The sequence below is a fragment of the Quercus robur genome, chromosome 4, assembly GCF_932294415.1.
Source record: "Quercus robur chromosome 4, dhQueRobu3.1, whole genome shotgun sequence".
NCBI classification, from domain to species: Eukaryota; Viridiplantae; Streptophyta; class Magnoliopsida; order Fagales; family Fagaceae; genus Quercus; species Quercus robur.
Window position 1 is genome coordinate 19953542 of NC_065537.1, and position 27621 is coordinate 19981162.

At 40.3% G+C, this 27621-nt stretch overlaps 1 protein-coding gene across 1 annotated transcript; it reads left to right on the forward strand.

The window, feature by feature from the left end:
• Positions 1 to 17688: 17688 nt before the first annotated feature.
• Positions 17689 to 19305, forward strand: LOC126720810 (probable glutathione S-transferase parC). Its single transcript, XM_050423631.1, has 2 exons — positions 17689 to 18097; positions 18628 to 19305. Exons 1-2 carry the CDS (start codon positions 17783 to 17785, stop codon positions 18970 to 18972), a joined length of 660 nt encoding a protein of 219 aa, XP_050279588.1. The 5' UTR covers positions 17689 to 17782; the 3' UTR covers positions 18973 to 19305.
• The last annotated feature ends 8316 nt before the right edge of the window (positions 19306 to 27621 follow it).

The following is a 27621-nucleotide window of genomic DNA, read 5'->3' on the forward strand; positions in this document are numbered from 1 at the left end:
TCTCATCACCAAATACTGGGAGGAGGAAGTTATTAACCACATCCTCCAAGTTATTAACTCACCAACAGAAAAGAAAAAAATATGAAGAGAAGGGCACCAACGGCGTACCAGATGCCTGAGCCCCTTGGCGTCTCTGAAACCCTCAAGATTTCTAGAAATTACCACCGCTTTTAGGATACCAGCGCGCTCTAGGCGACCCACAAACTCCACATCAGATAGTTCCTTATCTACCCAGATAGGCCAACCTTGGATTTTCCCAGGAACAAAATCAAAAAAGATAGGTACCGCCTCTCGAATTCCTTGTCTAATCTGAAGGTCAAAAATCTCTCTAGGGTCTGGAACCTGGGCGGAACCAGCAAAACCCGCCTGGCCAGAAAACATCCAGGCATGAGGAGACGGAGGAGCCTCGCCATGAGATCCCTGAGGAAAAAATAGACTGGGAGAGTACTAGGGGTCCTGTAAAGGAAAGGCTGGATGCTCAGTGACTTCGTGAGATTCACTCGGAGTAGACCCAGAAGAACCTTCACCCTCAGAAGGGCTTGGGGTGCGCTCTTTTCTTTTTTGGGAAGAAGAAGAAGCCATTGGAACAATGAGAATAATGAGAAGAAAAGGGGATTGAAAGAACGAAAAAGGGAAGACAGGAATAACAAATTGTCTGATAAAAGAGAAAAGAGACCCAAGAATGAAAGACTCAAAGAAGCAAAGTGATAATTTGAAACGGCCACAATAAACGCGCAAAGAGCAGTTGGAGAAGACAGTGTATGGAAAGACGCGCCAGTTGCAAAAAAATTTAATTTTGAAGAAGAGATTAATTAGCAGTTATTAATGGAAGTTACGGGGAACGAGAAAGGTGGGTAAAGGAAATTTTACTCCAAATACTCAACTGCCACGTTCCGTGCAAAGAGGAAATTGTAAAATGTGGGAACACGACACAAAGCAAAAAACTAAGATGACCAAAAAGGCAGCAGGAAAGGCTGGGATCCTGAGTAAGAAAGAAGGGAACCCAAGGGTAAATAAAAGAAGATCCTACAGAATCTAAGAAACCCTGAATTACTCACGAGTGGGCTTCAGGCAACCCACGAGCTCGAGGGGCTAAATGTTGAGGTTTAAAAAAAGATCAAGTGCCCAAGCCCAAAGAAGTGAGCCAAGCCCAAAGAAATAAGCCAAACCCAAAGAAATAAGTGCAAGGGGGCCACGAAAGAGAAGAAATGGTAGGCCCAAGAGGCTTGAAACATAAAGAAGAAAAAAGGGAGGCCCAGAAGCTTATGAGAAAAGGAAGAAAGAAAAGGAAAAGAAGCCCATGTCAGTGGATTGAAGAAGAAAGCTGAGTCGGGATCCTCAGCGACCACCAAAAGGCTCAGATCCTTCTAGGTGTATAAATACAATCAACGAAAGATTGAGACAGTTTGAAAGAAAACGAAAAAAAAGAAACACGAGAAACAGAGGAGAAGCCACAAGCACCAAACGACCCAGCAAGAAAAGAAGAAAGAATCAGCGACCTCTCATGGCGCAAGTGGGAAGCGCCTCGGGGAACCAGAATGGAGAAGTATGAAAAAGGGAATGGCAACGGACGACTTTCAAACCGGCATAATGGGATTTCGCCTGGCTGGGAAAAAAGGCAAAAAGGAAAAACTGCCAAACGGTAGGATCGAGAAAGGCGTGGCCTCAGCATATCCCGAAATAGGTAACCAGCCATGGACTTTCAAAGAAATCGAAGCTAAAAGGAAGGAAAGGATGAAAAACAAGGAATAGAACCTATTGAGTGATGGGCACGGTACATGCCCTGTTGACTAGAGGACAAAACAGGGGAACCAATGGTTCCCCTGGGACTCCAGAATATCACTATAAAAGGGAGGGAAAGGTTGCGAAGAAGGCATAGAGATTGGAGGGGGTGAAAAGAACTATTGATAAAATTCTGTAAAGAAGAGAAAGCTCAGGGAAAGTTAGTAACATTACTTCCCAGTATCCTATAAAAGCCACTATTGCACATACTCGGATTCAAAAAGAATCAAACTTTGCAAGTCTTAAAGGTTGGAATAGCCATTCAAGCCTGTAATTTTTGTGCTTGCTTGAACCTTGTATCACGTCTTAGTGAGCATACTGTAACCATAACAAAGAAAATTTCAATGAAATATTTCTCACTGATTTAAGGATCCTTATAACATTATTTTGTGCTTTTGTTATTCTGTTCTCTGCATTTACCTTGCTGTTTTGATTTGTCTTTCAATATAAATATCCTTGCTTGTCAGTTTACATGTATTGTAGGAAGCATGCTCTGTGCACTACTTGATTCTTAAATAGCCTGTTAGCTGCGGTGAATCAAAGCCCAGTCCATTAAACCACAAACTATTCGGCCCGGGATCCTTGGGCCTGAGTGTCACAAAAAAGGCACCCTCACAATGTTATTGTGGGAAACATGAATGAACTTATACTAAGGAAGCGTGCAGTAGATAAATGTGTTGCTAACTTTGTGTCTTATTCTTGTTATTTGTCACAGGTTGAACCCATTAAAGTTGAGGAAGCTCTTCATGATGAATTGCTTCAGTTTCAAAGGAATGATGTCTGGACTCTAGTACCTAGATTGGAGGGTGAGCACATCATTGGCACAAAGTGAATATTACACAATAAGATTGATAAGGAGGGTAATGTGATCTACAACAAGGTTCGTCTTGTAGCTCAAGGATACTTTCAAATGGAAGGAGTAAACTATGATGAGACATTTGCTCTAGTAGCCTGTGTGGAGTCCATCAGAATTCTCCTAGCCCTGGCATGTCACTTGAAGTTCAAGCTTTACTGAATGGACATAAAGACTTCTTTCTTAAATGGGTTCCTTAAGGAAGATGTCTATATGACTCAACCAAAAGAATTCATTGATCCACACTTTCCAGATCATGTGTTGTACCTTAAAAAGGCATTTTATGGTTTAAAGCAAGCCCCTAGGGCTTGGTATGATCAGATCACACAATACTTGGTGTCATATGGATTCACAAGAGGAAAAGCTGATCAGACTCTCTTCATCAAAAGGGAAGACGGCGAGTTGATAGTTGCTCAAGTCTATGTTGATGATATCATCCTTGGTTTGCAGATTCATCAACAAGATTCAAGTATATTCCTATCTCAATCTAAATATGCTAAAAATCTTGTGAAAAAGTTTGGTTTGGAATCTACTAGTTTTGTTAGAACCCCTATAAGCCCAAATGTTAAACTCACTGTTGATTTGTTTGGTAAAAGTGTTGATTCATCTTTTTATAGAAGCATGATAGGTAGTCTTCTTTACCTTACTGCTAGTAGACTTGACATTAGTTACAGTGTAGGAGTGTGTACTAGATATCAGGCTAATCCCAAAGAGTCTCATATGATTTCTTTGAAAAGAATCATAAAGTATGTCAAAACCATTGCCGACTTTGGTGTGTGGTACAGCAAGAACACAAATGATGTCTTACCTGGGTATTCTGACGCTGACTGGGATGGGAATGTTGATGATAGAAAGAGTACTTTGGGGGATTGTTTTTATGTGGGTAATAATCTTGTCTCCTGGATAAGCAAAAAGCAGAACTCCATCTCATTATCCACTTCAGAGGCTGAGTACATCAGTGCCGGTAGCTATTGCACCCAACTTCTATGGATACAAAAACTCCTCCTTGATTACATTCGTCAAGAGCATCTTATCATTTACTGTGACAACACCAGTGCCATCAACATCTCTAAGAATCTGGTTCAAAATTCTCAAACTAAACACATAGAGATTTGACATCACTTCTGAAAGCTCGAAAATGTGTTAAAAACATAAGAGCTGTTAAGACCCTCAAATTAAAGTTATGGCTCAATAGATTTTACATTAACTTAATTCTAAGTGCGGAATAGTGTAAATGCGAGCGAATAAATAAACAAGCTACTCTAACACATATTCATATAATCACAGCAGTAAAATGAAATGTAAAAGAGTGGGGAAGAAGAATGCAAACACAGATAACACGCCGATCTGTTAACGAAGAGGAAACCGAAGAACTCGGCGAAAAACCTCTCCGCCGCCCTTCAAGTGGTAATTGATCCACTAGACAATCAGTCGGGATACATGAGTTAGCAAGAGACCCTCCAAGCCTAATCTACCCACTGTACCTAAGCCCTCCAAACTCTTACTCCAATAAGGCTTCTCGGAATTATGTCTTATCTAGCTCTCCGAATCCCGCAACAAGTTTCATGTTGCATCTGCCATCCTTGGCCTCTTCCAATACTTTGCAGCAACACCAAATGATCACTTGACACTCTGTAATGGTGTGATAAGTGTTTGGGCCATCAACCTCTCAATGGTATGGAAATGGAGAGGTAGGAGTTAAGGAAAATCCACAAGCTATTGTGTAGAGAATTGTGGGTATAACAATCTCTAATTCTCAAGGTGTTTGGTTAGGGTTTTCTCTCAGAAGCACTCATTTACATTTGTGGGTAATATGGGTATATATAGTGTGGGTACAAAAAGTGTGTATCAAATAGCACAGTCTGGCAAAACAAAATGTATTGCGGGTGTCTCGCGGGAAGGCCTTACCCGCGAGATACTCACGAGACATAGCTGTTCTCCCCCTTTGGCTATTCCGTGACAAAACCTAAAACAGACTCTAGACTTAACATGTGAGTTGGGAACAGTTGAACAAAACTCACTCACACCTAACTCTAGAAGCTGTGAAGCACTTGAATCATATGAACATAATACTCTTGAAACACAACAATACACCATGATCATTGTAAGCAGAAAATTATAAATGCATATGAAACAGGCAATATGTGATCAAGCAAAGATGGAGTTAAGAAACAAACCATGGCTTGATCAACCAAGTGAACACCACAAGGTAGTGATCACAGTGCTCATTCACACTTGGAATGAACACAAGGACATACAAGTTAACAAGCACAAGGCAAGACACTTGTATGCTCAACACTCAACCAATACATAACACACAAGGTATATGTATCTAGGAACAATCCTACAAGGGCACAAGAGTGACAGTACATAAACCAAAATGCAGAACATTTAGATTAAAGTACTGATTTCAACATAGCATAAAGGCTGCATTAAGCAAGGTACATACCATAAAGCCTACAAACTATGCATAAAACATTAACCCTAAAAGCTTACAAAAGCACATGGGTATAAACACAAAAACATCCTAAATAACATGATCAAAATATATTAAAGTTTAAACCAAGAGTATAAGTAATGAGTTAGAAACAACTATACACCAAAACACAGTGTATCAAAACCATAAAAACACTAAAAGTACCCAAAACATAAACATATATAAACAAAGTCTCTGATTTTAACAACTCCCCCTCAACACAATACTCCCCCTTAAGAGCTGCTTTTCTGCTTCTCAATCATCAATGACATTATGAGTCCCTTTTGGTTGAGGTGGGTAATCATCAACATCAATTACTGGTTCCTTCCCTTTGGAACTACCTCCTTTCACAGCAGCTTTCTTGAATGGTAACATGACCAGTCTGCATTATGAACAAGGGAAATGACAGAACACAATCCAACAGACTATATTAGCAGTGGGTTAGTGGAAATTTAGGGACATTGAAGAAACCCTAATAGCTGGATGAAAATGGTCAGAAAATAGCAATGAGGGACACAAATGGCCCAAATTGAACTACACAGTAGAGGGAGTCCAAATAGAACCACATAATCAGCTGAAAAAGGACCTACATTCAACAACACATCAACAGGATACCACACAAGATCATAGTAAAACACGACATCAATCAGCAGATCAGACAAAAATAGCTAACCCTAGCTAAGCACATGATGAAGAACACAACCACCAAAATAAACTAGCTCAAAAACAGAAACACAAGCTTCCATAAGCTAAGCATGGACAAAGAGTAATAGTTGAGCTAAAAACCCATCACAAAATCACAATCAAATGTGAATAATCCAGAGGGAAAACCATAACAACAAGTAAAATAGAGTTCATGACAGAAAAACCATACCTGTTAGTCAACGATTTTGAGCTGAAAAGAGGCAAATAATGGAGATTGAAAATGGAGGCACGGTGTGAATGGGTAAGAGCAGATGAGAAAGACAATGAACAGTCACAAAAAGATCGAGGGAAAAACAAAAAGTTTAAAAACTGCCCCTGTATGTCCAAAACACGCGATTTTCGCGACTGAAACGAGTCGCCAAAAAGTCGCCAGATCAAGCTGGCAAAACACTCAAGGACAAAAATTTGAAAATTTTTTCTAAGTGTTTTTCGCGACTGGAAGGTCTACCCGCGAGTGAGTCGCGAGCTGAGCCGCGAAAATCTCTGAGTAAACCACGCGACTGGACCTTCCACTCGCGAACAAGTCGCCAAAAATTACTCGCGAAGATGCGACTGAGGCACGCGACTTGACATACCCACGACTGAGCCGCCAAAACAGGGCAAAACTGGATTTTTGAAATTTTTAGATTTTTCAAAAGACTTTCCAAAAATACCTAAAACACTCAAAAATCTTTTTGTGCTGGAATTAACAAAGATTGAGCATGTGAAAACACATTTCATCAAGTACAATCACACAAATGAATATGACATTTATTGAACATAAACTTGTGTGTTGTGTGTGGATATCAACAATGAGATAGTCCTTCATCTCATTTGAAGCTTCAATGATCAATTCAACCAAGGCATACACAATTAGCACTAGATCATGTGACCCATCTCAATTATAGAAATATGTATATATGATCTCCTACACAACTTGATAACATAACTTGGAGCTTATCATTTGACTCCACTTTCAATCATAACATTTGATCTTTTTGATCTTTTGAGGCAATCATCTCTCATTGTGAGAGTAATATATGACATTTCACTTTAAAGAACAGGCCTTTGGCCTTTTTGAATAAACATTCACTTTAATAAAAGGTCGCTTACCCTTTTTCCTAGTCAAATACTAGAATGTGCGACAGGCTTTTGCAGCTCAATATCTCTTTTCATTTAGAGATTTACATTTGGTGAGCTCTTTATAGCAAAACAAAAATAAAGAGTGGGAAGATATATAGACACAAGTCTATGCATGTCTCAAGATCAACAAAACCATTCACTAATCATTCATGACAAGTTTGAAGATTTATTTACAACAATCACAAAGATTTCAAGATTTCTCCCACAGAGATATGAGTGCAAAGAAACAAACAATACTCGAAAATGCACAATGCCATTAGCACAAAGGTACAAGGCAAAATAAGTTTTGAAACAAAAACTCAACAATGTCAATCAAGCTTTCTGATTTTCTAATTTTTATGTGATTTTTGGATTTTTGACACAAAAGAAGAAAATGATTGAACAAACATAAAAAGAAACAACAGTATTCACAAATGGACAAACAAACAATAAACATGTTGCACAAAGAGCTAATCAAAGAGGTGTGTGCCCCAACACAAACAGACTTATCATATTATAAATATGTGAAGCACACAACACACAAGAGAGTCAAGGAATTGTACCAACACCAATGGTCTTACGGAGTGATTAAAACCGTGGACTATCGAGAGACTTGGTGAAGATATCCGCCTTTTGATTGTCGGTGTGTATGAACTCAAGACACACAACTCTTTCCTCTACCAAATCCCGAATGAAATGGTAACGTATCTCTATGTGTTTGGATTTTGAATGCTGGACAGGATTCTTGGAAAGATTGATGGCACTGGTGTTGTCACAGAAGACACACATCGTTTCTTGAGGAATTCCATAGTCATGAAGTAATTTCTTCATCCAAAGAAGCTGAGTGCAGCAACTTCCAGCAGCGATGTATTCTGCTTCTGCAGTAGATAGAGACACTGAATTCTGCTTCTTGCTCATCCACAAGACAAGATTGTTGCCAAGATAAAAACAGCCGCCTGAAGTGCTTTTCCGATCGTCTACACTGCCAGCCCAGTCAGCATCTGAATACCCAGCAAGACAAGCATTTGAGTCTTTTGAATACCACAGACCATAGTTTGCAGTACCATTCACATATCGAATGATTCGCTTAGCAGCAGTCAGATGAGATTCCTTTGGATTAGCTTGGTACCTGGCACAAACGCCCACACTAAAAGCAATGTCCGGTCTACTGGCTGTAAGGTAGAGCAAACTCCCTATGATGCTCCTATACAATGTAGGACTTACTTCAAATCCCGACGAATCCAACATTCAGTTTAGTGGAAGAGCTCATGGGAGTGGAGGCATGTTTTTTGGAGTCTAGTCCAAACTTCTTGACAATGTTTCTGGCATACTTCTCTTGAGATACAAATATACCCTCCTTCTGTTGTTTGACTTGAAGACCCAAGAAGAATGTGAGCTCCCCCACCATACTCATCTCAAACTCCTTCTTCATCTCCTCAGAAAATTCAGTAGCACGATCTTCGATAGTTGCCCCAAACACTATGTCATCAACATAGACTTGTGCCACAAGGAGATAATCTTCATCATTTTTGACAAACAGACTTCGATCGGCGTACCCTCTCTTGTCGCGAGTTAACCGTATGGCCAGTTGTCCTGTAGTGCTCCAGCTAGCATGACTGTTCATCTTCCAGCATGCTTGGCACGTGTGCTGCTTCTGGCGGCTTGCAGCCGCGAGTCACCCGCGAGTCCCAGCCGTGAGTCTCTGTTTTCTTGCACACTCTTGAGCAAACTTCACTCTATCTCACTCACTACCCTTACAACAAACCCACCTAAATACAGGGTTACTAAATGCTGAATTACAAGCAAATTTGGCACGGAATAAAGCCAATTAGATGGTTGAATAAATTCAACCTTACAGCTGTCTCCATTTATACTGACTCTTCGCATTCGAATCATATGCAGGGCATATGCATTACTTTGCGGGATACTAAGTCGCGAGATACCTGCAAAAACCTCTTCAGTCTTCAATAACTTGAGTCTTCACACACTCTCTCTCTCTATCACACAACCCTTACAATAAAATCCCATAATAAATACAGGGTGCAAAAGATTAATTAAAATTACAATCAAATTTGGCACGGAATTAATGCCAACAAAACACATAGTTGTAAATCACAACTTTACAATCTCCCCCTTTGGCTATTCTGTGACAAAACCCCTAAAAGAGACTCTAGACTTAAATGTGAGTTTAGGAACAGTGGTAAAACTCACTCACACTTAATCTAGAAGCTGTGAAGCACTTGCACGCATATACCTATAACCTGAAATGCTTGCACACAAACAAAACTTCCATTAACCTTATGACAAGTTGAATACATGGTACGCATTTGAGCAAGTAAAATGCGATCAAGTTAGTAAACACAATAGAACATGTAAGCATAACTTGATCAAACAAGGTCAGTCATTGAAGAATGACTACAATGAACATTTAGCAAGTAAATGGTCATCTGGACATGCAATGCAATAAAAAGCAATCCCATGGATCAATTGCATGTCCAACACTCGACCAATACAAAATACATGAAGTATATTCATCTAGGAACAAGATCCTACTAGGGCACAAGAGTGAAGTACTCAAGAAATAATATCAATATCCAAAAGTACTAATAAAATGCTACAAAGCAATAGGGTATACATAACATAATATTTTAAATACCTAAGCATAATCATGAACTATGAGCAAAGCGAACATAGTTAATGTAGCACAAAGCTCTTTCTCTATTTCTCCCCCTATCATATCACTCCCCTTATCATGAATCTTAAGAGTTGTGATGAACTTGGAACATATATACCTGTAACCTAAAACACTTGCACATAACACATTAGACCCTCATGGCAAAGCAAGTAATAAAAGGACAAGTATAATGTAACAAGTAAATTGCGATCAAGTAAACATGATGTGAAACATATGAGCAACTTGATCATACACCAAACAGTCATATAGAAATGACTACAATGACCACATAGCAAAGCAAATGATCATTCGAACAAGCATGAGGATGTATGCATGTTCAACATATAAACACGATGCGATGAGAGCAATAAAGCATAAAACACAAAGCACCATAAAACACTGAGAAAACAAGCATAAGGTAAACCAAGGTTTTCTCATAAAAGAATGTCTTCTCCCCCTTGATATATGCATCTCCCCTATGGATTTCTCCCCCTACGAATGTGCACAAGGTAGAATTACTCCCCCTAAGAATGTGCACATGAGTCATAAAATGACGAAACACTCCGGTATACTCTCCCCCTTTTTGTCATGAATAGACAAATGAATCAAGAGGAAAGAGGGAAAGAAAAGAATATATGAACAAAGACAAGATGCATGAGGGGTGCAAGAAGAATGAGAAAATGAAACTCAACCGAAAGACAAAAAAAAAAAATGCTACAAAGCATAAAGAACATGACATGCTAAGGATGATGGAACATGATATAAACCTAGGCATGACATAGACACAAGAACATTTTATGTGTGCTAAAAGGTCTAAAAAGACTTAACTAGCATGAATGAAGTGCAAAACATGTCAAATGTTAGAGTGTGTGCAGCAAGGTGCATCTAGTATGCGTGTGAGATGCATGACCAATGCATGAATAAGCACTTACGAGGCAAAGTGCATAAAACACACCACCAATGATCAAAACATGATAAACATGAATAATTATAGTGATCCCTAAAGTTTGGTACTCATCGGAAACCAAAACAACAACAAAATACCATTTGGGCATTTTATCAAATACTTAGAGTGCACACACTACACATGTATGTTAAACAATGTATGAACATATGAAAATCTTGCCTAAAAACATGTTATTTTTGCCACAAGGGGAAACATCCAAAGCAAATTATCATTTTAAAACAAAGCCTAATCAAAAAGATTGACAAAAATTAAGTTTTCTAACTCTCATTTGAGAAAATCCCAATTATGAACATAAAACCCCTAAAAACATAATCTAAGGATCAAAATCAATTAAAAGAGTTAAAGATTACATTAGAGATGTTAATGGAATGAAAAAACACTTGAATTTAGTTGGGTTTTGTTGTAGAAACATAAAAACAGGGGTTTGGGAGAAGATGGGAGACGTTTAAAACAAATGTCCCACAAAATGCCCTTTAAAAAGCTAATCTGGAAATTTTCGCTGGTATCTCCCTGGTATTTTGCTGGTAAGCATTACTTGTGAAACAGCCGCGAAACAGTCACGAAACTCTCTGTCTAAAACTGAAAAACTTGAGAATTGGACCATTTAACTCCCAGTTGAACTTACATATGAAATAGGTCACAAAAACACCTAGAAAACATGTTTTTCACACAAAAACAATTTGAAAAACTTTGAAAACATGAGTGATACAAATCATTTCCAAAAGCAAACAAAACGAACAAAAATATTTTTGATTTGAACCACAAATGGTTGAGCACACACACATCACATTTGAACATGTACAATCACACAAATGAAATAAATATTCATTGAACATTAGACTTGTGTGTTGTGTGTGTGTATCAAATGTGGAATAGTCCTTAGACCAGAGTGAAGTTTCAATGATCAATTCAATCAAGTCATACACAACTAGTAGTTAAGTGGACAATCTCAATTATAGAAATAAGCATATATGACCTCCCACAAGAGAATAATTACGAAACTTAGAAGCTTTTCATTTGGCTTCTGCATAAGTCATAACTTTTGATCATTTTTGGATAATACATCTCTTTTTGAGATCGGTGCTTGAAATTTTTGATATTTCAACATTGAGAGTTAGCCTTTGGCTTTTTGAGCACCATACATTTCAATACAACAGTCGCTTTCCCTTTTTCCTAGTCAAATACTAGTATGTGCGACAAGTTTTTGCAGCTCATAATCTCTTTTTCATTGTGAGATTTACATTTGGCGAGCTCTTATTGCAAAAACATAAAACTAAAGGTGGGAATATATATAGGCACAAGTCTGTGCAAGTATCAAGACCAACAAGACTGTTGACCAATCATTTATGACAAGCTTGAAGATCTATTTATAACAATCACACATAGTTTTTAAGATTTCTCCCACAAAGATATATGTGCATGCATAACAAACTAAGCTCGTAAATGCACTACGCCATAAGTACGAAGGTACAAGGCCAAACTCACATGTGAAATGTGCTCAAACAAATACAATCAAACTTTTCGAATTTTTCACTTTTTATGTGGTTTTGGATTTTTACTCACATAAAACAAAAGCAATAAAGTAAGATAAGATAAAAAAAAAAAAAAAAAAAAAAAAAAAAAAAAAAAAAAAAAAAAAAAAAAAAACAAAAACAAAACAATGCATACAAATAAATGTAAGATGCACAAAATGCATGAAGATATGACATTTAATGCATGAAGGGTCCTACAAAGATCGAAAGAATTGGATCAAGGACCAAAAGAGCAAACGCTTAACCATAGGAACCCTTCCTCATCCAAACACAACGATTGTTCGGAATGAGTGTCTCATGAGAAGTGAGACGAGGGTTGGGAGAATGAAAATCAGAGATGCACATAGACAAGGAGTTAAGAGCATTAAACACTTTTTTTAACAACATGCTATTATCACTTAAATCCGGTTTATCCTTTTTAGCACAACTTCTAAGAAGTTCAAGTTTCTCTTTTCTTTTAATTCTTTTAAGAGCTTGAAACTTAGAGCAATGAGGTCTTAGATGACCAAAGGCACCACAATGGTGACAAACAAAGTGTTTAGGCCCACTAGGCCTTTTGAGAATGGATCTAGCAACATGAGTTTGTTCTCTCTTTAACTTGGGTCATTGGGGTCTTGTGTGATCGATCACACCACAATTGTGGCAAGTAGGAACAAACTTAGATCCACTCAATTCCCTAACTCAAATTCTTATTAAACTTCTTAGCTCCTTTCTTCAAGAGTATGTCAAAAACACCCATAAATTCAAGTAACATGTCATCACAATTATGAGGATTAACACTTATAGAGGCCTTTTCACAAACACATGGTATGTTACAGTCAACAATATCCATAGAAGTATATAAAGCATTATCCATGGCAAAACACACATGGGGTCAAGGATCACACTTAGGTAATGAAACCAAAACATGTGTACCTGTTCTGATACCAATTGAAAGCTCAAAAATGTGTTAAAAACACAAGAGCTGTTAAGACCCTCAAATTAAAGTTATGACTCGATAGATTTTACACTAACTTGATTCTAAGTACAGAAGAATGTAAATGCGAGCAGATGAACAAACAAGCTACTCTAAAACAAATTCATATAATCACAACAGTAAAATGAAATGAAAAACCTCGGAGCTTCGTGATCTTCATTGTATGATGAATTGAAGAACTTTGCAACTAACATCCTTCTTAAGTTGATGAGTAAGCCGCGTACTAGGATTCATGCATCGAATTGGTTAGTCACATACTGGAGCCGTGCATTGAAAGGAGAGATTGTTACTACAAAACAAGTCCAATTGGGTATTGAGGTAAGGGTTCAACCGTATGTTGGTATAAGGTACTGGGATTCCTTTACTTATAACCGCTTGTTGTGATAATAGTGAATTCTCAGGAGTGGTGACCTCAAAATCACCTGGTAGGGTTTTTGCCATGTAGGTTTTCCCCATTCATAAACAAACCACCATATCAATTTATTTTCTGCTGCATTTTAACTTAGTTGGTGTTTTATTTGTGCTATTACGCTTATTGCATGCTAATTGAATTAATTAATTAACTTGGCTAATTAATTGGTTAATTCATCATAAAAGGTCAATACATTCTTGGCCTATCACTAACAATTCCCACATATGTCCTAACACATCTTAATCAAACAACGTTAGATATTTACAAACTGGAATCAAGAGAGGAATAGAGAGAGAATACATTCCATGGCTTTAAATACAAAGCCAAAATTATGAATTTTGGAGTGAGAGAGAGATTAAAGAAGAAAATATAGGGTTTTGATTGAATTTTTTGGGAGCATCCATTGCTTTTTTAAATAGTAGGACATTAATCTATACCAAATTGGTCTTTTGTTGACTGGCTATTTCCACCAATCATATAGTAATAATTATATGATTATACTATTGAGTGGGAAGATAACTAGGTATCACTAACCTAATCATCAGGTGCACTTGACATTTATAACTTATCTTCTCAATAGAACAATAAATTCTAATCAAATTCAAATACAAATTAAAATAGGGCTGCATGAAATAATAATAATAAACTTATTTATATATTAAAAAATACTGCTATTTGAAATAATTAATTCTTTTTAAAAATGTGTTTAATTAATTATAATATTTAAAAATTTATAAATTAAATTAAAATTAACTGTGTGAAGCGTGGTTAACAACTAATAATAATAAAAATAAAACAATAACAATGACAATAACAACAAATTTGTAAACGTAAATTTGTAAAAATCTAATTTTATATATCGACCTAGATATATGATTATATTTTTTATAGTTTATTTATATTGGAATCCTCGTTTTCTATATTGAATTAAAATCATTCAAATTCTTTGAAAGGAAAGTAGGTGGCTCTTATCTGATGTTAAAGAAACATAGTGAATCTGAAATGGATATTGAATGGATAGTTATAGCGTGGTTCCAACATAAATTGAGACACATGGAGCAAAATTGGACTCCAATTTCAAATTATAATTGAACACCTAGAAGGGTGGTCCCCACATAAATTTGGACACAAGACGTAAAATTGAACTCTAATTTAAAATTCTAATTGGACTTTTTCTGAGCTTTGCCTATATATATATATATATGTGTGTGTGTGCATACGTGTGTGTCTTCTTTATTTGTTTAATTTATCCTAGCACAAAAAAAGAAAAGAAAAAGAAAATATGTGTATATTCAAAATCCTTATTGCAATTGTGTTCATTTTATCAGGCTTAATTTTAGGCTTCATTGTAGTTGGTTCTTCGTTTTCTTCATCTTTTGGTTTTAAACTATTTATTGTCATTTGTCAAATTACTTAAAATGCTTTTTTTTTTCCCCTTAATACAAGAAACTCATCACTGGTTTCCCCACATTTCTCCAAGGTGGCATCCAAGCAATATCAGCTAGATAAAACGATGAGGAACTTGTTTCTGAGCAAATCTATTGGGGCCGTGTTGGGCAGCGTGCTATTCTACTTCATAAAAGGGCAGAGGAAATGGCAATTCATCATAGCGAATCTTAGTATCCTAGTGGGTGCAGTTCTAAGTTCGTTGTCAAATGGAACTAGGTTCTAACTTAGTATCCTAGTGGGATAACATGAAGTCTACTTACTCTTTCAACCCCATTGCTAGAGATTGTAAACATAAACATAAAAATAAATATAATCTACTTACTCATTACGTATAAACATAAATGTTTGAACCGATGGATTTTGAAAATAAAAATATCAAAACGATTGCTTAAAAAATAAGTTTTTGTTACCATTATATATGGTCCTTAACTTTTGCATTTTATAATCCCTAACATTTCAATTGTGTTAGTTTAGTCCATAACCTTTTAGCATTGTGTCAAACTAGTCCGTACTATTAATTAAGAGATGGATAGAAAAATAATGATGTGGTTAATGGTGGAAATAAAATATTTTTTTTATGCAACTTGGGTTTCACATAGACTACACATGTTTTTTGAGAAAAAAAAAATTATATAAAATAAAGAAAAAACACAATGGGGGGATTGAAATCCCTAACCCCTTCCCCACAAAGTCTAATTCATGAATTACTCCAATAATTATAAGACAATGACACCAACCGCTAGGAAATCTTAGCTATTATACCCTTGTCACTCCCACCCTAACGCCAATTTTACTAAGAAACAAATTGAGTTCATGACACTAAGAAACCCAAAAAGCAATCAAACTCTGAGATCTCAGCATTTAATTAAAAAAAAAAAAAAAAAACCACTAGACCATGTAATTAAATAACCAAAAAAAAAAAAAAATTCACAAAATTAATATAATAATATTTTTTTTTCATTTTCTATTTGTTTTTCTTACTAAGAAAACATGGAATCAAATACATAATCCTAGAAAATCAAACCCACAGGAAAAAGCAAAACAACCAAAACAACTTGATTACAGCCTTGTACCATATCCACTCTCTCTCAACCCAAATCCTCTTTCTCTCTCTATTGGTTTCACACAGGCCACTCTCTCACTCAAGAAGTTCATTTGACCTTAAGAGTTCTCCTTAGATCTAAATCTCTTTTCACCATTTGTGAAATTGCTGAGAAGCCTATCTAGCAAAAGCTTTTCATTTTTGAACTTTCTTGTGCAAGATTTTCCTCTAATTGCTGATTTTACTTTGGCTTATCCACTTCTTGGTTTGCAAATACTAACTGCAAAAATATTGATGGGAGGATCAAATGATAGCATGTATAAGGCCCCTGATACCATTTGTGCTGAGTGTTGAATTTATTTTTGACACAGACAAAGGGTTGGGTATTTGTTGGGTTTGATGGTATTTTTGGGGTGCAATTTGCAAGGTGTGATTTGATGAGGGGAAATTAAAAGATTCCAGTTTGGTTTGTTTAGTTGTTGATAAAGTAAAAGTGATGCTAAGAAACAAACAAGCATAGTGATTTTGTTGTTTTGATCTTGCGTGAGGGTTTGATTTCTCAGGCTTGTGTGTGTTTGTTTCTAAAAAAAATAAATGGAAAAATGAGAAGGTCTTGTTGAATTTTTTAAGGAATTATTTTAATTTTGTAAACCTTTTTTTTGTTATTTAATTACATTGTCCCGTGGCTTTTTTTCATTAAATGCCAAGGTGTTATTTTTAATGTTAATTAAAACTTTTTAATATTAATTTATTAGCCACGCCAGCACCAATTTGGCCATTGTGCACACCATTTGCCACGTAATTATTTTTTGTTAGTGAGTTACCGGTAAAGACCAAATTGACTTCAAATTGAAAATTATAGGAACTAAATTGACTGCTATCAAAATGTGTGTGAAGCTTTCTCCTAGAGACTTGAATCCTAGCTCTTGCCTCGCACACCCCACAAGTATATAATACTTATGAAGTGACCATCGCGCCAAGGGTTCATGATTGAAAAAAAAATAAAATAAAATAAAATAAAAACCTACATTTTAGAACAACATATAAGAAAAACAGCTGATTATTAGGAGTAAAAAAAATAGTCGAATAGTCCCCATCCAAGCTGAAACTGAAGCAGGCTACTCGGCTTGCTCTTGACAAAAGTTTTGATTGTGTGACAATAGAAAGCCACTCAAAGATTTCCGTGGATGCTCTTATATCACCAGGCAGCTCAGAAACATGGAGGATTTCTATTCTTTCAGATTGGCAACATTAATACCAAATTGCAGTTATATTGGATTCCTACTTCCCAGAGAAGCTAATGTTGCGGCCCACATTTTAGCATCTATATCTACTTTGGTTTTGGTTGTGCTCCTCAATCCTTTTGCAATGCCATATTTGTTTCGAGCGAGCCAGTATTTTCTATCTTGTAATTACTCTGTTTCACAATAAAATTCATACGCAGTTGATAATAATAAAAAAAAAATTAAAAATTAAAAAAAAAAAGTCAAAGACGCAACACCCACTCTGTAAGCAATGCTACAGTGAAAAATTATATGAGCAAAGCAATGACATCGACCGGATTGTGGAAGGATCCAGAAACTAAAAACGAATTTGGTAATCAAAATTATTTCACAAGATAGTCTAGGGAGTACTAGAATACTCTTTAGTATTATTTATTTGTTTATTAATGAAATACCGAATTAACCGCCGCCTATGACTATAAATCCACGCTATCTTCAAGTGTTTTTTGCATACCATCTCTCACTTCTTCATCTCTCCTTTCTTTTCCCTGCCCTTTATATTTTGCTTCAATATCTTCAATTCTGTGACGATGGCGGACGAGGTGGTTCTGCTAGATTTCTGGCCCAGTATGTTTGGGATGAGAGTCAGGATTGCACTGGCCGAGAAGGGTATCAAGTATGAGTACAAGGAGCAGGATATATTTAACAAGAGCCCTCTGCTTTTAGAGATGAACCCCATTCACAAGAAGATCCCAGTTCTCATCCACAACGGGAAACCGGTGTGTGAATCCCTCATCATTGTTCAGTACATAGATGAGGTCTGGAAGGACAAGTGTCCATTGCTGCCCACTGATCCTTACCAGAGAGCTCATTCCAGGTTCTGGGCTGATTTTGTTGATAAGAAGGTACGTTTTCTGCGATTTCTTTTCATTCTCTTTCCTTTTGTATGTTCTGTTTTTGTTTTTGTATTTTTTTTAGTATTAATATTAAGCTAGATTCACCAGATTTCTCTGGAAAAGAAAAAAACACTATTATGTGTTTAATGTTTAGATTCTATTAGAGTTTAGTATTTTTCAGGTCTTATCATGGCGATGATACTTGTAAGATTCCATTAGACATGATGACTCTAGTACTTAATTTGACAAAAAATGATTAAAGTTTGCGAGTTCTAGCAGATCATAGAAAGTGTTGTGATTAAAAAGAAGAAAAAAAATTGATTTTAAGTCCAATATACTTGAGTCATGTTCTTCTATCCCACAGTCATTGTCTTGCAACCAAGAGCATCTTATATGGGCCTTCCACGGTTCCACCTTTGCTAAGGTTTAAAGAAATATTCTCCTAGCTCAGTGGACTTGATTTGAAATTCACTACTGTCATTGTTTATGCATGTTATATAATACGTGGGAAGTGGTAGTAATATGTGTGGAATATGTAGGTTTATGAAGTTTCAAGGAAGGTATGGGCCACAAAAGGAGAAGAAAAAGAGGTAGGCAAGAAGGAATTCTTTGAAATCTTCGAGATATTGGGGGCAGAGCTTGGTGACAAGCATTACTTTGGGGGTGAAACATTTGGGTTTGTGGACCTCTCTCTTATCCCCTTCTACAGTTGGTTCTATGCAATTGAGACCTTTGGAGAATTCAACATGGAGGCAAAGTGCCCCAAGATTGTTGCATGGGCTAAGAGGTGCTTGCAAAAAGAGACTGTGGCCAAGACTCTACCTGACCAAAAGAAGGTTTATGAGTTTGTTGGACAAATGAGGAAAAGGTTAGGCTTGGAGTAGAGCAGTGGTTAAGCCCAAATCTTGGAAGTACTAGCATTTCTTAATGGTTTGGATGGTTGTCTAATCTTGTTGGTTACATTTTGTGATGTTTTAAGTTTGAGTTTGTTTTGCCTAAAAAAAAAAAGACGGTTGTGTTTCATTTGGGTCCGTTGAACTTGTAAGACACATCGGTGCGTCCGCGAAGCTTTGAATCTAAAGGGCATGTATGGTATTGTAATAAGAAAGACACTTTGTTGTGTCTGCCATGTTTTAGATGAAATTGTATCCTTATGCCTTTTGTGTGTGTAGATTATTGGAGATTTTACTTGAATAAAATATATTTGTGATATGAAATGACCTTTTAATTATTTCAAATTCATATATTAATAAAATTTAAATCTATTAATAAATTTTTTTTAATAGAAAACAGCTATTTAATAATCTATTTAATTTATTTAATCTAAAAATTAAAATCCAAATAACTTTTTTTATTTTTTATAAATATCTCTATCCAAAAGAAATAATAAAATATAATTATAAATTATGTAGCATCATTAGTAATACATTCGCGAATATTATGAATTAATTTGAACGAAAATTTTGAAAATAAATGAATGACTATATATGTTAAGTTTTTTATTTTATTACATTTCAATTTAGTAGTATGCTTATTTTATTTTAATATAATTTTATAGGTGTGGGGCCCGGCCCAAAAATGATGGGCTATTCCAAACTCAGGCCCGTCCGAGAAGCGTACTGTCCGAAGAGAAGCCTCATATGAAGCGTTACTCAACCCCAATAGCGCCAAGGAAACCTGTCCGAGGAGTAACTCCTCCTCGGACATCACGAAGCCCAGACGAGGAACTTTCCCCAGCCATTTCAGCTCATCTTCCCAACATATAAAATGAATTAAATCCAAAATATCTCATGGAAGGCTACCACCACATTAATTGCGCCCCAACCACCCTCTTGGCCGCATTAATGAGGAAAAAACTCCTGAACAGTATCGCCTTGGCCTCTGCAACTCACAAAGGGTCTGATGAGGGCGTCTGATGGGACAGGTGCTCAAGTGGATGCTTGGATGATTAACAGGTGTAAGGTTGAGTCCCTCAAAGAAGGGGAGGAGAGAACTGTATCAGGAACAAAAAAAGAAATAAAATCAGACTTGAGAAAGGTCCATTCTGGTGTTTTTATTTTCTTCTTGCAAACAATATTGTTCATGCATTAGACCGAACAAGTTCACTGAGGCTAAGCTCTTTGACCCATCCTCTACAAATAATTGTTGTGGGTTGCGCTTTGGGCCAGGGCCTAATCAACATAAGTTGGGCCAGGAAAATCGTGCAACCACAATTGGCGCCGTCTGTGGGAAGAGCTAAGGCATCAGCTAGTGCAACGGTCGATCATGGAAGAACTAGATCCGCACCAGGAGGATCCTCACCAAGCTAACTCCCAACGGACACGACCCGCCGAGTCCCAGAGGCAAAATAACCCAACCAACCCAGGCGGCAGGGGAAATCGTGAGGGAAGTGTGCATACTATCCGGACGAGCTAGAGTCACACTCAGACAGGAAGTCATGTGTCTCAGAGGCGAAATAGTCACCAGGCCATGCAACGAGAGATAGATGACTTAAAAAGGAAGTTACGACGTGTACAGCGAAGACGATCTCCCTCTGACTTAGGTGAGTCTTCTAATGCGGAGGACATGAGTTACAGACGAAGGTCAAGGACCCCCCCAAGTGAGACCTTTTCTTACGAAAAGGAACCACGCCCAGTACGGAAGTATGAGAGCCCATCCAGCAAAGGTTCGAGGAGCGACGCCATGAAGAAGGCGTTGGATCAGGTCTCAAGGTCACCCTTCACGAACAGAATCGAAGGGGCTAAGCTGCCAAGACGTTTCAACCAACCGGTATTCGCCATCTATACCGGCAGAACAGACCCGGTAGAGCACGTGAGTCAGTTCAACCAAAAAATGGCGATCTATTCGCAAAACGAAGCCCTAATGTGCAAGATCTTCCCATCCAGCTTGGGATCGATGGAAATGAGGTGGTTCAACAGCCTGAAGACAAACTCCGTAGAATCCTACAAGCAGCTCACTCAAGCTTTTTGCTCCCGTTTTATTACAAACACCAGAGTCCCTCGACCTCTCAGTTCGCTACTGTCCTTATCCATGCATGAAGGAGAAACCCTGAAAGCGTACTCCGATAGGTATTGGGAGGTGTATAACGATTTAGATGACAACCATGATAATGTTGCTATCAGCACGTTCAAAAGCGGCCTCCCCACCGGGCATGGCTTAAGGAAATCCCTCACCGGAAAACCAGTTACTGACGTCCAACAGCTAATGGATAGGATCGACAAGTACAAAAGAGTGGAGGAGGATCAGCTGCAAGGGAAGGGAAAGGAGAAGGTTGTCCCCCTTAAAGCAAATGATTTCAGGACGGAACGTCACAATCCTGGTCAGCCGAGGATAGATTTTCCGCGACAGGCTGGGCAGAGCAACCCGCAAACAGTGAATGCCGTATTCAGAGAGCCGGTACAACAAGTACTGGAGAAAGTAAGGGATGAACCCTATTTCAGATGGCCGGGAAAGATGGCTGGAGACCCTGCCAGACGTAATCAGAACTTGTATTGCCACTATCATCAGGACCACGGGCATACTACTGAGGACTGCAGGAATCTGTGGAATCACCTGGATCAATTGGTCCAAGAAGGAAAGCTACGTCACCTGCTGCACCCATCGAGCGGCCATCCCGGCCAAGCAACACAAGAACCTCAAAGGGACGTGTCTTTAAGACCCCCCACCGGGACGATACATGTCATCCTCGCTGCACCGGGAAGAACTGGGCCACCCATCCCCAGGGTATTAGCCGTGGATCGCCTTCCCTCCGAAGGCAGGCAAAGGGAGCCCAAAAAGTTAAAAAAGGGAAGCTCTTTGATACTGGGGTTCTCGGATGAGGATAAGAGAGGAACAATTCAACCTCACGATGACGCCTTGGTGGTCACCCTGCGGATTGGGGGTTTCGATGTGAAAAGGGTATTAGTAGACTCTGGAAGTGCGGTGGAGATAATGTACCTCGACCTATACAAGGGGCTGAATTTGAAGCCGGAAGATTTGACAGCTTATGACTCCCCCCTTCTCAGCTTCGAGGGAAAGCTTGTTACGCCAAAGGGGCAAATCCGACTGCCCGTACAGACTGGGGCGGAAGTGGTGGAGGTGAATTTCATCGTGGTCGACGCATATTCACCCTACACCGCGATAGTTGCAAGGCCATGGATCCACAGCCTTAAGGCCGTGACCTCCACACTTCACCAAAAAGTAAAATACCCATCCAGAGGACGAGTGGAAGAGATCCGAGGAGATCAGGCCGTGGCCAGGAAGTGTGTGGTGGCCGCCATTCTACATCGGCCCTTGGACGAGTCCTCGGTCCCAAAAAGCTTATAGCAACCAGCCTCCTCGGCAAAGCAAGACGAGGGGCTAGCCGAGGAGATAAGGTGTGAAGGTTTAGATAAGGTTGCTGTCAGCAATGACCCGGAGAAGTTCTTTCAGGTCGGCTCTGAATTGCCCTCTCAAGAAAAGGAAGAACTGGTCAGATTTCTCAGAGAAAATGTCGACGTATTCGCTTGGGACGCCTACGATGCCCCTGGAGTTGATCCCAGCCTCATCTGCCACCACCTGAACGTCAACCCCTCTTCCACTCCGAGGAAGCAGCCACCCCGACGCCCTTCAAAGGAACACGCTAGTGCCGTAAGAGACGAGGTGGCCAAGTTGAAAAGAGCAGGGGCTATCAAAAAGGTCTTTTATCCTGAATGGTTGGCGAACACAGTGGTGGTAAGGAAGAAGACGGGGAAGTGGAGGGTCTGCGTGGACTTCACGGACCTGAACAAGGCGTGCCCCAAGGACCCATTCCCTCTACCCAAAATCGATCGATTGGTGGATGCAACCGTGGGGCACCCTCGAATGAGCTTCCTGGACGCCTTCCAGGGCTATCATCAGATACCCCTTGCGCTAGAGGACCAAGAGAAAACGGCCTTCATGACGTCCATCGGAAATTATCATTATAAGGTGATGTCATTCGGGCTAAAGAACGCGGGCTCAGCCTACCAAAGGATGATGACTCGGATGTTCGAGCCACAACTGGGCAAGATCATTGAAGTGTATATAGACGATATGGTTGTGAAGAGTAAAAGGGAGTCCGAGCACGTAAAAAACCTAGGAACAGTCTTCGCTATCTTAAGGGAGCACCGGTTGCGGCTGAATGCCTCCAAATGTTCATTCGAGGTCGGGTCTGGGAAATTCCTAGGGTACATGGTCACCCATAGGGGAATAGAAGTAAGTCCCGACCAAATCAAAGCCATTAACAGTCTACAGACTCCTCGGAACCCGAAGGAGGTGCAGAAGCTCACTGGCATGATTGCAGCATTAAACCGGTTCATATCGCGATCGGCGGATCGATGTCGGCCTTTTTACCTCCTGATAAACAAGTGGAAAGAGTTTAAATGGTCGGAGGATTGCGTTCAAGCTTTCCAACAGCTTAAAGATTACCTGTCCCGACCACCCATCATGTCCAGTCCGGAGGCAGACGAGGTGCTGTTTGCCTACATCGCCGTAGCTCCCCACGCCGTAAGCCTGGTACTGATACGGGATGATAATGGGGTGCAGCGACCGGTGTACTATGTGAGCAAATCACTACATGAGGCCGAGGTGCGATACCTACCCTTAGAAAAGGCAATTCTGGCGATAGTGCATGCAACCCGGAAGCTTCCTCATTACTTTCAGGCGCATACGGTCATCGTTCTGACTCAGCTTCCCCTTCGAGCCGTGCTTCGAAGCGCTGACTACACAGGAAGGATCGCCATGTGGAGTGCTCTTTTGGGGGCTTTTGATATTAAATATATGCCCAGACCCTCCATAGAAACGATGACCGAGAAGAAAGACCTGGGCGGAAAACTGGTTGGCGCAGTTTCAGCCAGGGAGACCATGCATTGGAAGGTCTACGTAGATGGCGCGGCCAACCAGAGAGGATCAGGAGTTGGGATAGTTTTAATATCACCGGACGGCGCTGTCATCGAAAAATCATTAAGACTCGGATTCTCGGCTACGAACAATGAAGCCAAATACGAAGCCTTACTTCAAGGAATGGCAATGGTTCAAAGGTTGGGTGGAAGAGTAATAGAAGCGTTCTCGGACTCCAGATTAGTGGTCGGACAAGTGATGGGAGAGCTAGAAGCTCGAGATACTAGGATGCAAGAGTATCTGGGACAAGTCAAACGGCTACAGACGAGTTTTGAATCCTTCAGTCTGACGCACATCTCCAGGAGCGTAAACACTCATGCAGACTCGCTGGCCACTCTTGCCACGTCCTCGGCACGTAATTTGCCACAAATGATCCTAGTCAAAGATCTAGTCAAGGCCAGTCCCATCAGCGGAAACCCGACCCAGGTCCATCAGATTAGACAGAGCCCCAGTTGGATGGACCCCATAAGGAATTTCCTCCAAGACGATATCCTACCGGAAGAAAAACTAGAAGCCGAGAAGATACGTAGAAATGCTCCTCGTTTTTGGCTATCAGAGGACCGCAAACTTTATCGGCGCTCCTACTCTGGACCGTACTTACTCTGCATACATCCAGAAGAGTCCGAGTCTCTTCTTGAGGAGTTGCATGAGGGAGTATGTGGAAGTCACACCGGAGGAAGATCGCTGGCACACAGGGCACTCACCCAAGGATACTGGTGGCCGAACATGCAGAGACAGGCCCCGAAATACGCTAAGAAGTGCGATCAGTGCCAAAGATTCGCCCCAAATATCCACAAACCCGGAGGGGTTCTCAACCCACTCTCCAGTCCATGGCCGTTCGCGCAATGGGGTCTTGATATTGTCGGGCCTTTCCCCAAGGCTGCGGGGAACAAGCGATACATAATAGTCGGAACCAATTACTTCACTAAATGGGTGGAGGCTGAACCTTTGGCCAACATTAGGGACGTAGACGCCCAGAAATTCATCTGGAAGAACATTATCACCCGCTTCGGAACTCCGAGAACACTCATTTCCGACAATGGTCTTCAGTTTGACAGCAAGAAATTTAGGGAGTATTGCCGTGAGTTTGGGATCATTAATCGATATTCCACCCCCGCATACCCCCAAGGAAACGGGCAAGTCGAGACCGTAAACAAGGTCATAGTGAACGGATTGAAGAAAAGACTGGATGAGTCAAAGGGGAGATGGGTAGAAGAACTACCGCACGTCTTATGGACCTATCGGACAACGCCGCGGCGTTCAACCGGTGAAACCCCCTTCTCAATGACTTATGGGGCTGAGGCTGTGCTTCCGATCGAGAACAATTTCCCCACGTTGAGGTCTAGCTCGTTTACCCCAAGCGATAACGATGAGTTGCTAGGAAGAAGTCTGGACCTAGCCGAGGAAAGAAGGGAAAAGGCCACGATTCACATGGCCTATTATCACCAGAAGCTAAGACAAGGGTATGATGCTAACGTCAAATTGCGGCCTCTGGGTCCAGGTGATCTCGTGATGAGGAAGATTCTTGGCAGCGCAAGGAACCCCTCTTGGGGCAAGTTGGGGCCCAATTGGGAGGGACCATACCGTGTCACATCCGTGGCCGGAATAGGCGCCTACTACCTAGAAGATTTGAATGAAAAAGCTGTACATCGACCATGGAATGTAAATAACCTCAGGAGGTATTATTATTAATAAGAATGGCTTAGCATACGTTTTCTTTTATGACTATTTGCCGCTTGCCAGTCTACATTACAATTATTTATAAGTTTTAAACAGAACCTAAGTCCTGCATGGCTCCTCAGACCACAGACTTAGGGGAAATTAATACTTAAGCCAACTATTTATAAGTTTTAAACAAAACCTAAGTCCTGCATGGCTCCTCGGACCACAGACTTTTGGGGAAATTATTACTCATGACAGTTCATAGCTTTAAACAGAACAAAAGTCCTGCATGGCTCCTCGGACCACAGACTTTGGGGAAATTATTACTCATGACAATTCATAGTTTTAAGCAGAACCTAAGTCCTGCCTGGCTCCTCGGACCACAGACTTTTGGGGAGATTATTACTTGTGATAGATTGGGAGATTATTACTTAAAGGAAATCATTTTAATGCGTGCGCGCAGTTTAGTACCATCGCAATCGTCAAATGCGCAGCGCCAAAAACCCATTTTATTTTGACCGATTACCCATATCCACATCGATCGTAAATGTTTAAAGAAGAGTGCTACTAACGCACATCCGTAGTAGGCAAAACGAACATTTTATATTAATATTCCGAGTACATTAGAAAGAGAGGTCCTTACAAAAAAGGGAAAAGTAGGATAACTCTCATTTAAAAGAAAAATAAAATAAAATAAAAAATAAAAACTATTTACAGAGATTGAAAGCCTAAAAGGCTAAGCTTGAGCAGGAGGATCTTCTTTCTGCTCGGGCTGAGGAGGATGAACATCGATGGTAGAGTCTGCGGCGGGATCCTCCGCCATGTCAGGCACAAGGACGGCATCAGGCACCGCCAGGTCCTGCTCCGAAGCCACTTGGGCATCTTCAGGATTCGCACGGATCTCCCTAGGATAGAAGATGCTCTCGGGCAGTCTTAGTGCCGAATCCGCAGGAACTCCTGCAGCGTCGAGAGCATGAGCCCATGAAATGCCGCAGTACTCCCTGCATACCTCGGGAATCTCCTCAGACAGCCTGGCCTCCGTCTCTTCAGCCCCAAGCTGGCGAGCAGCATTCTTCTCGGCCTCTGTAGCCTCTCGGATCAGCTGGGCCTCCTCCTTTACCTGCCTCAGCTCATCCTCTACTTTTTGCAGGGCAATCTTGAGATCCTGCATTGCCTGCCTCTCGGTGATGAGGTTAACCTGCGTCGTGTACAGCTCTTTGCGCTGGTCCTCCGCCTGGGTCTCAGCACTCTTTAAACCAGCCTCTGCACTTTTGCGCCAGTTCTCCGACACCTTGAAGTCGTCCGTGAGTTTAAGGTGCTCGTGCTTGAGGGACCCCAAGGCTTTCTCCATCTTTGCCCGAGCCTGGGTCTCAGCCTCAACCCGACTACGACTATCGCGGCAAAACTCATCAGCCACGAACACCTGCTGGGTAATCTGCGAACGAAACAAGAGTGTTAAAGAAATCTAGCAGGGATAGGTAAATTAATAAAACAGTAAAAGGATTACTTACCAACGCGAGATCCCTTTTAGGGATAGGAAGAGCTCGTGCTGAGAGAACCGCCTATAAGCCTCCATGTCCCGAGGAAGGAGTAGGGGTTGCTCTAAGGCGTCAGCCATGTACCCTGCTCGGCCTCGGTTATACTCTCGGACCGAAGCATTGGAAAGGATGGCCACCCCATCCAGTTCCAACTTGGGGTTCCATGCACGAGGGGCAGCGCGCACTTCAGCAACGTTCTCCTCATCCCGGCTCTCCGAGGAGTTACCCCTTCTGCTCCTTGGCGCCCGCGTGGTCTTTTGCTGCTTGGTCGGCTGGGCAATCACCTCACCTTCCTCAGTAGTGTCAACCGGCCTCTTCTTCTTCAGGTCTGGATTAACCTTAAGACCAGGGTCCGAGACGCCTAGAGGGACCACAGGGGGAAGGGTTTTGACCTGTGGAGGAGTTGGTCCCTTCGAAGACTGACTCTTCGATGACTGACCTTTCCCTCGGGAGGAC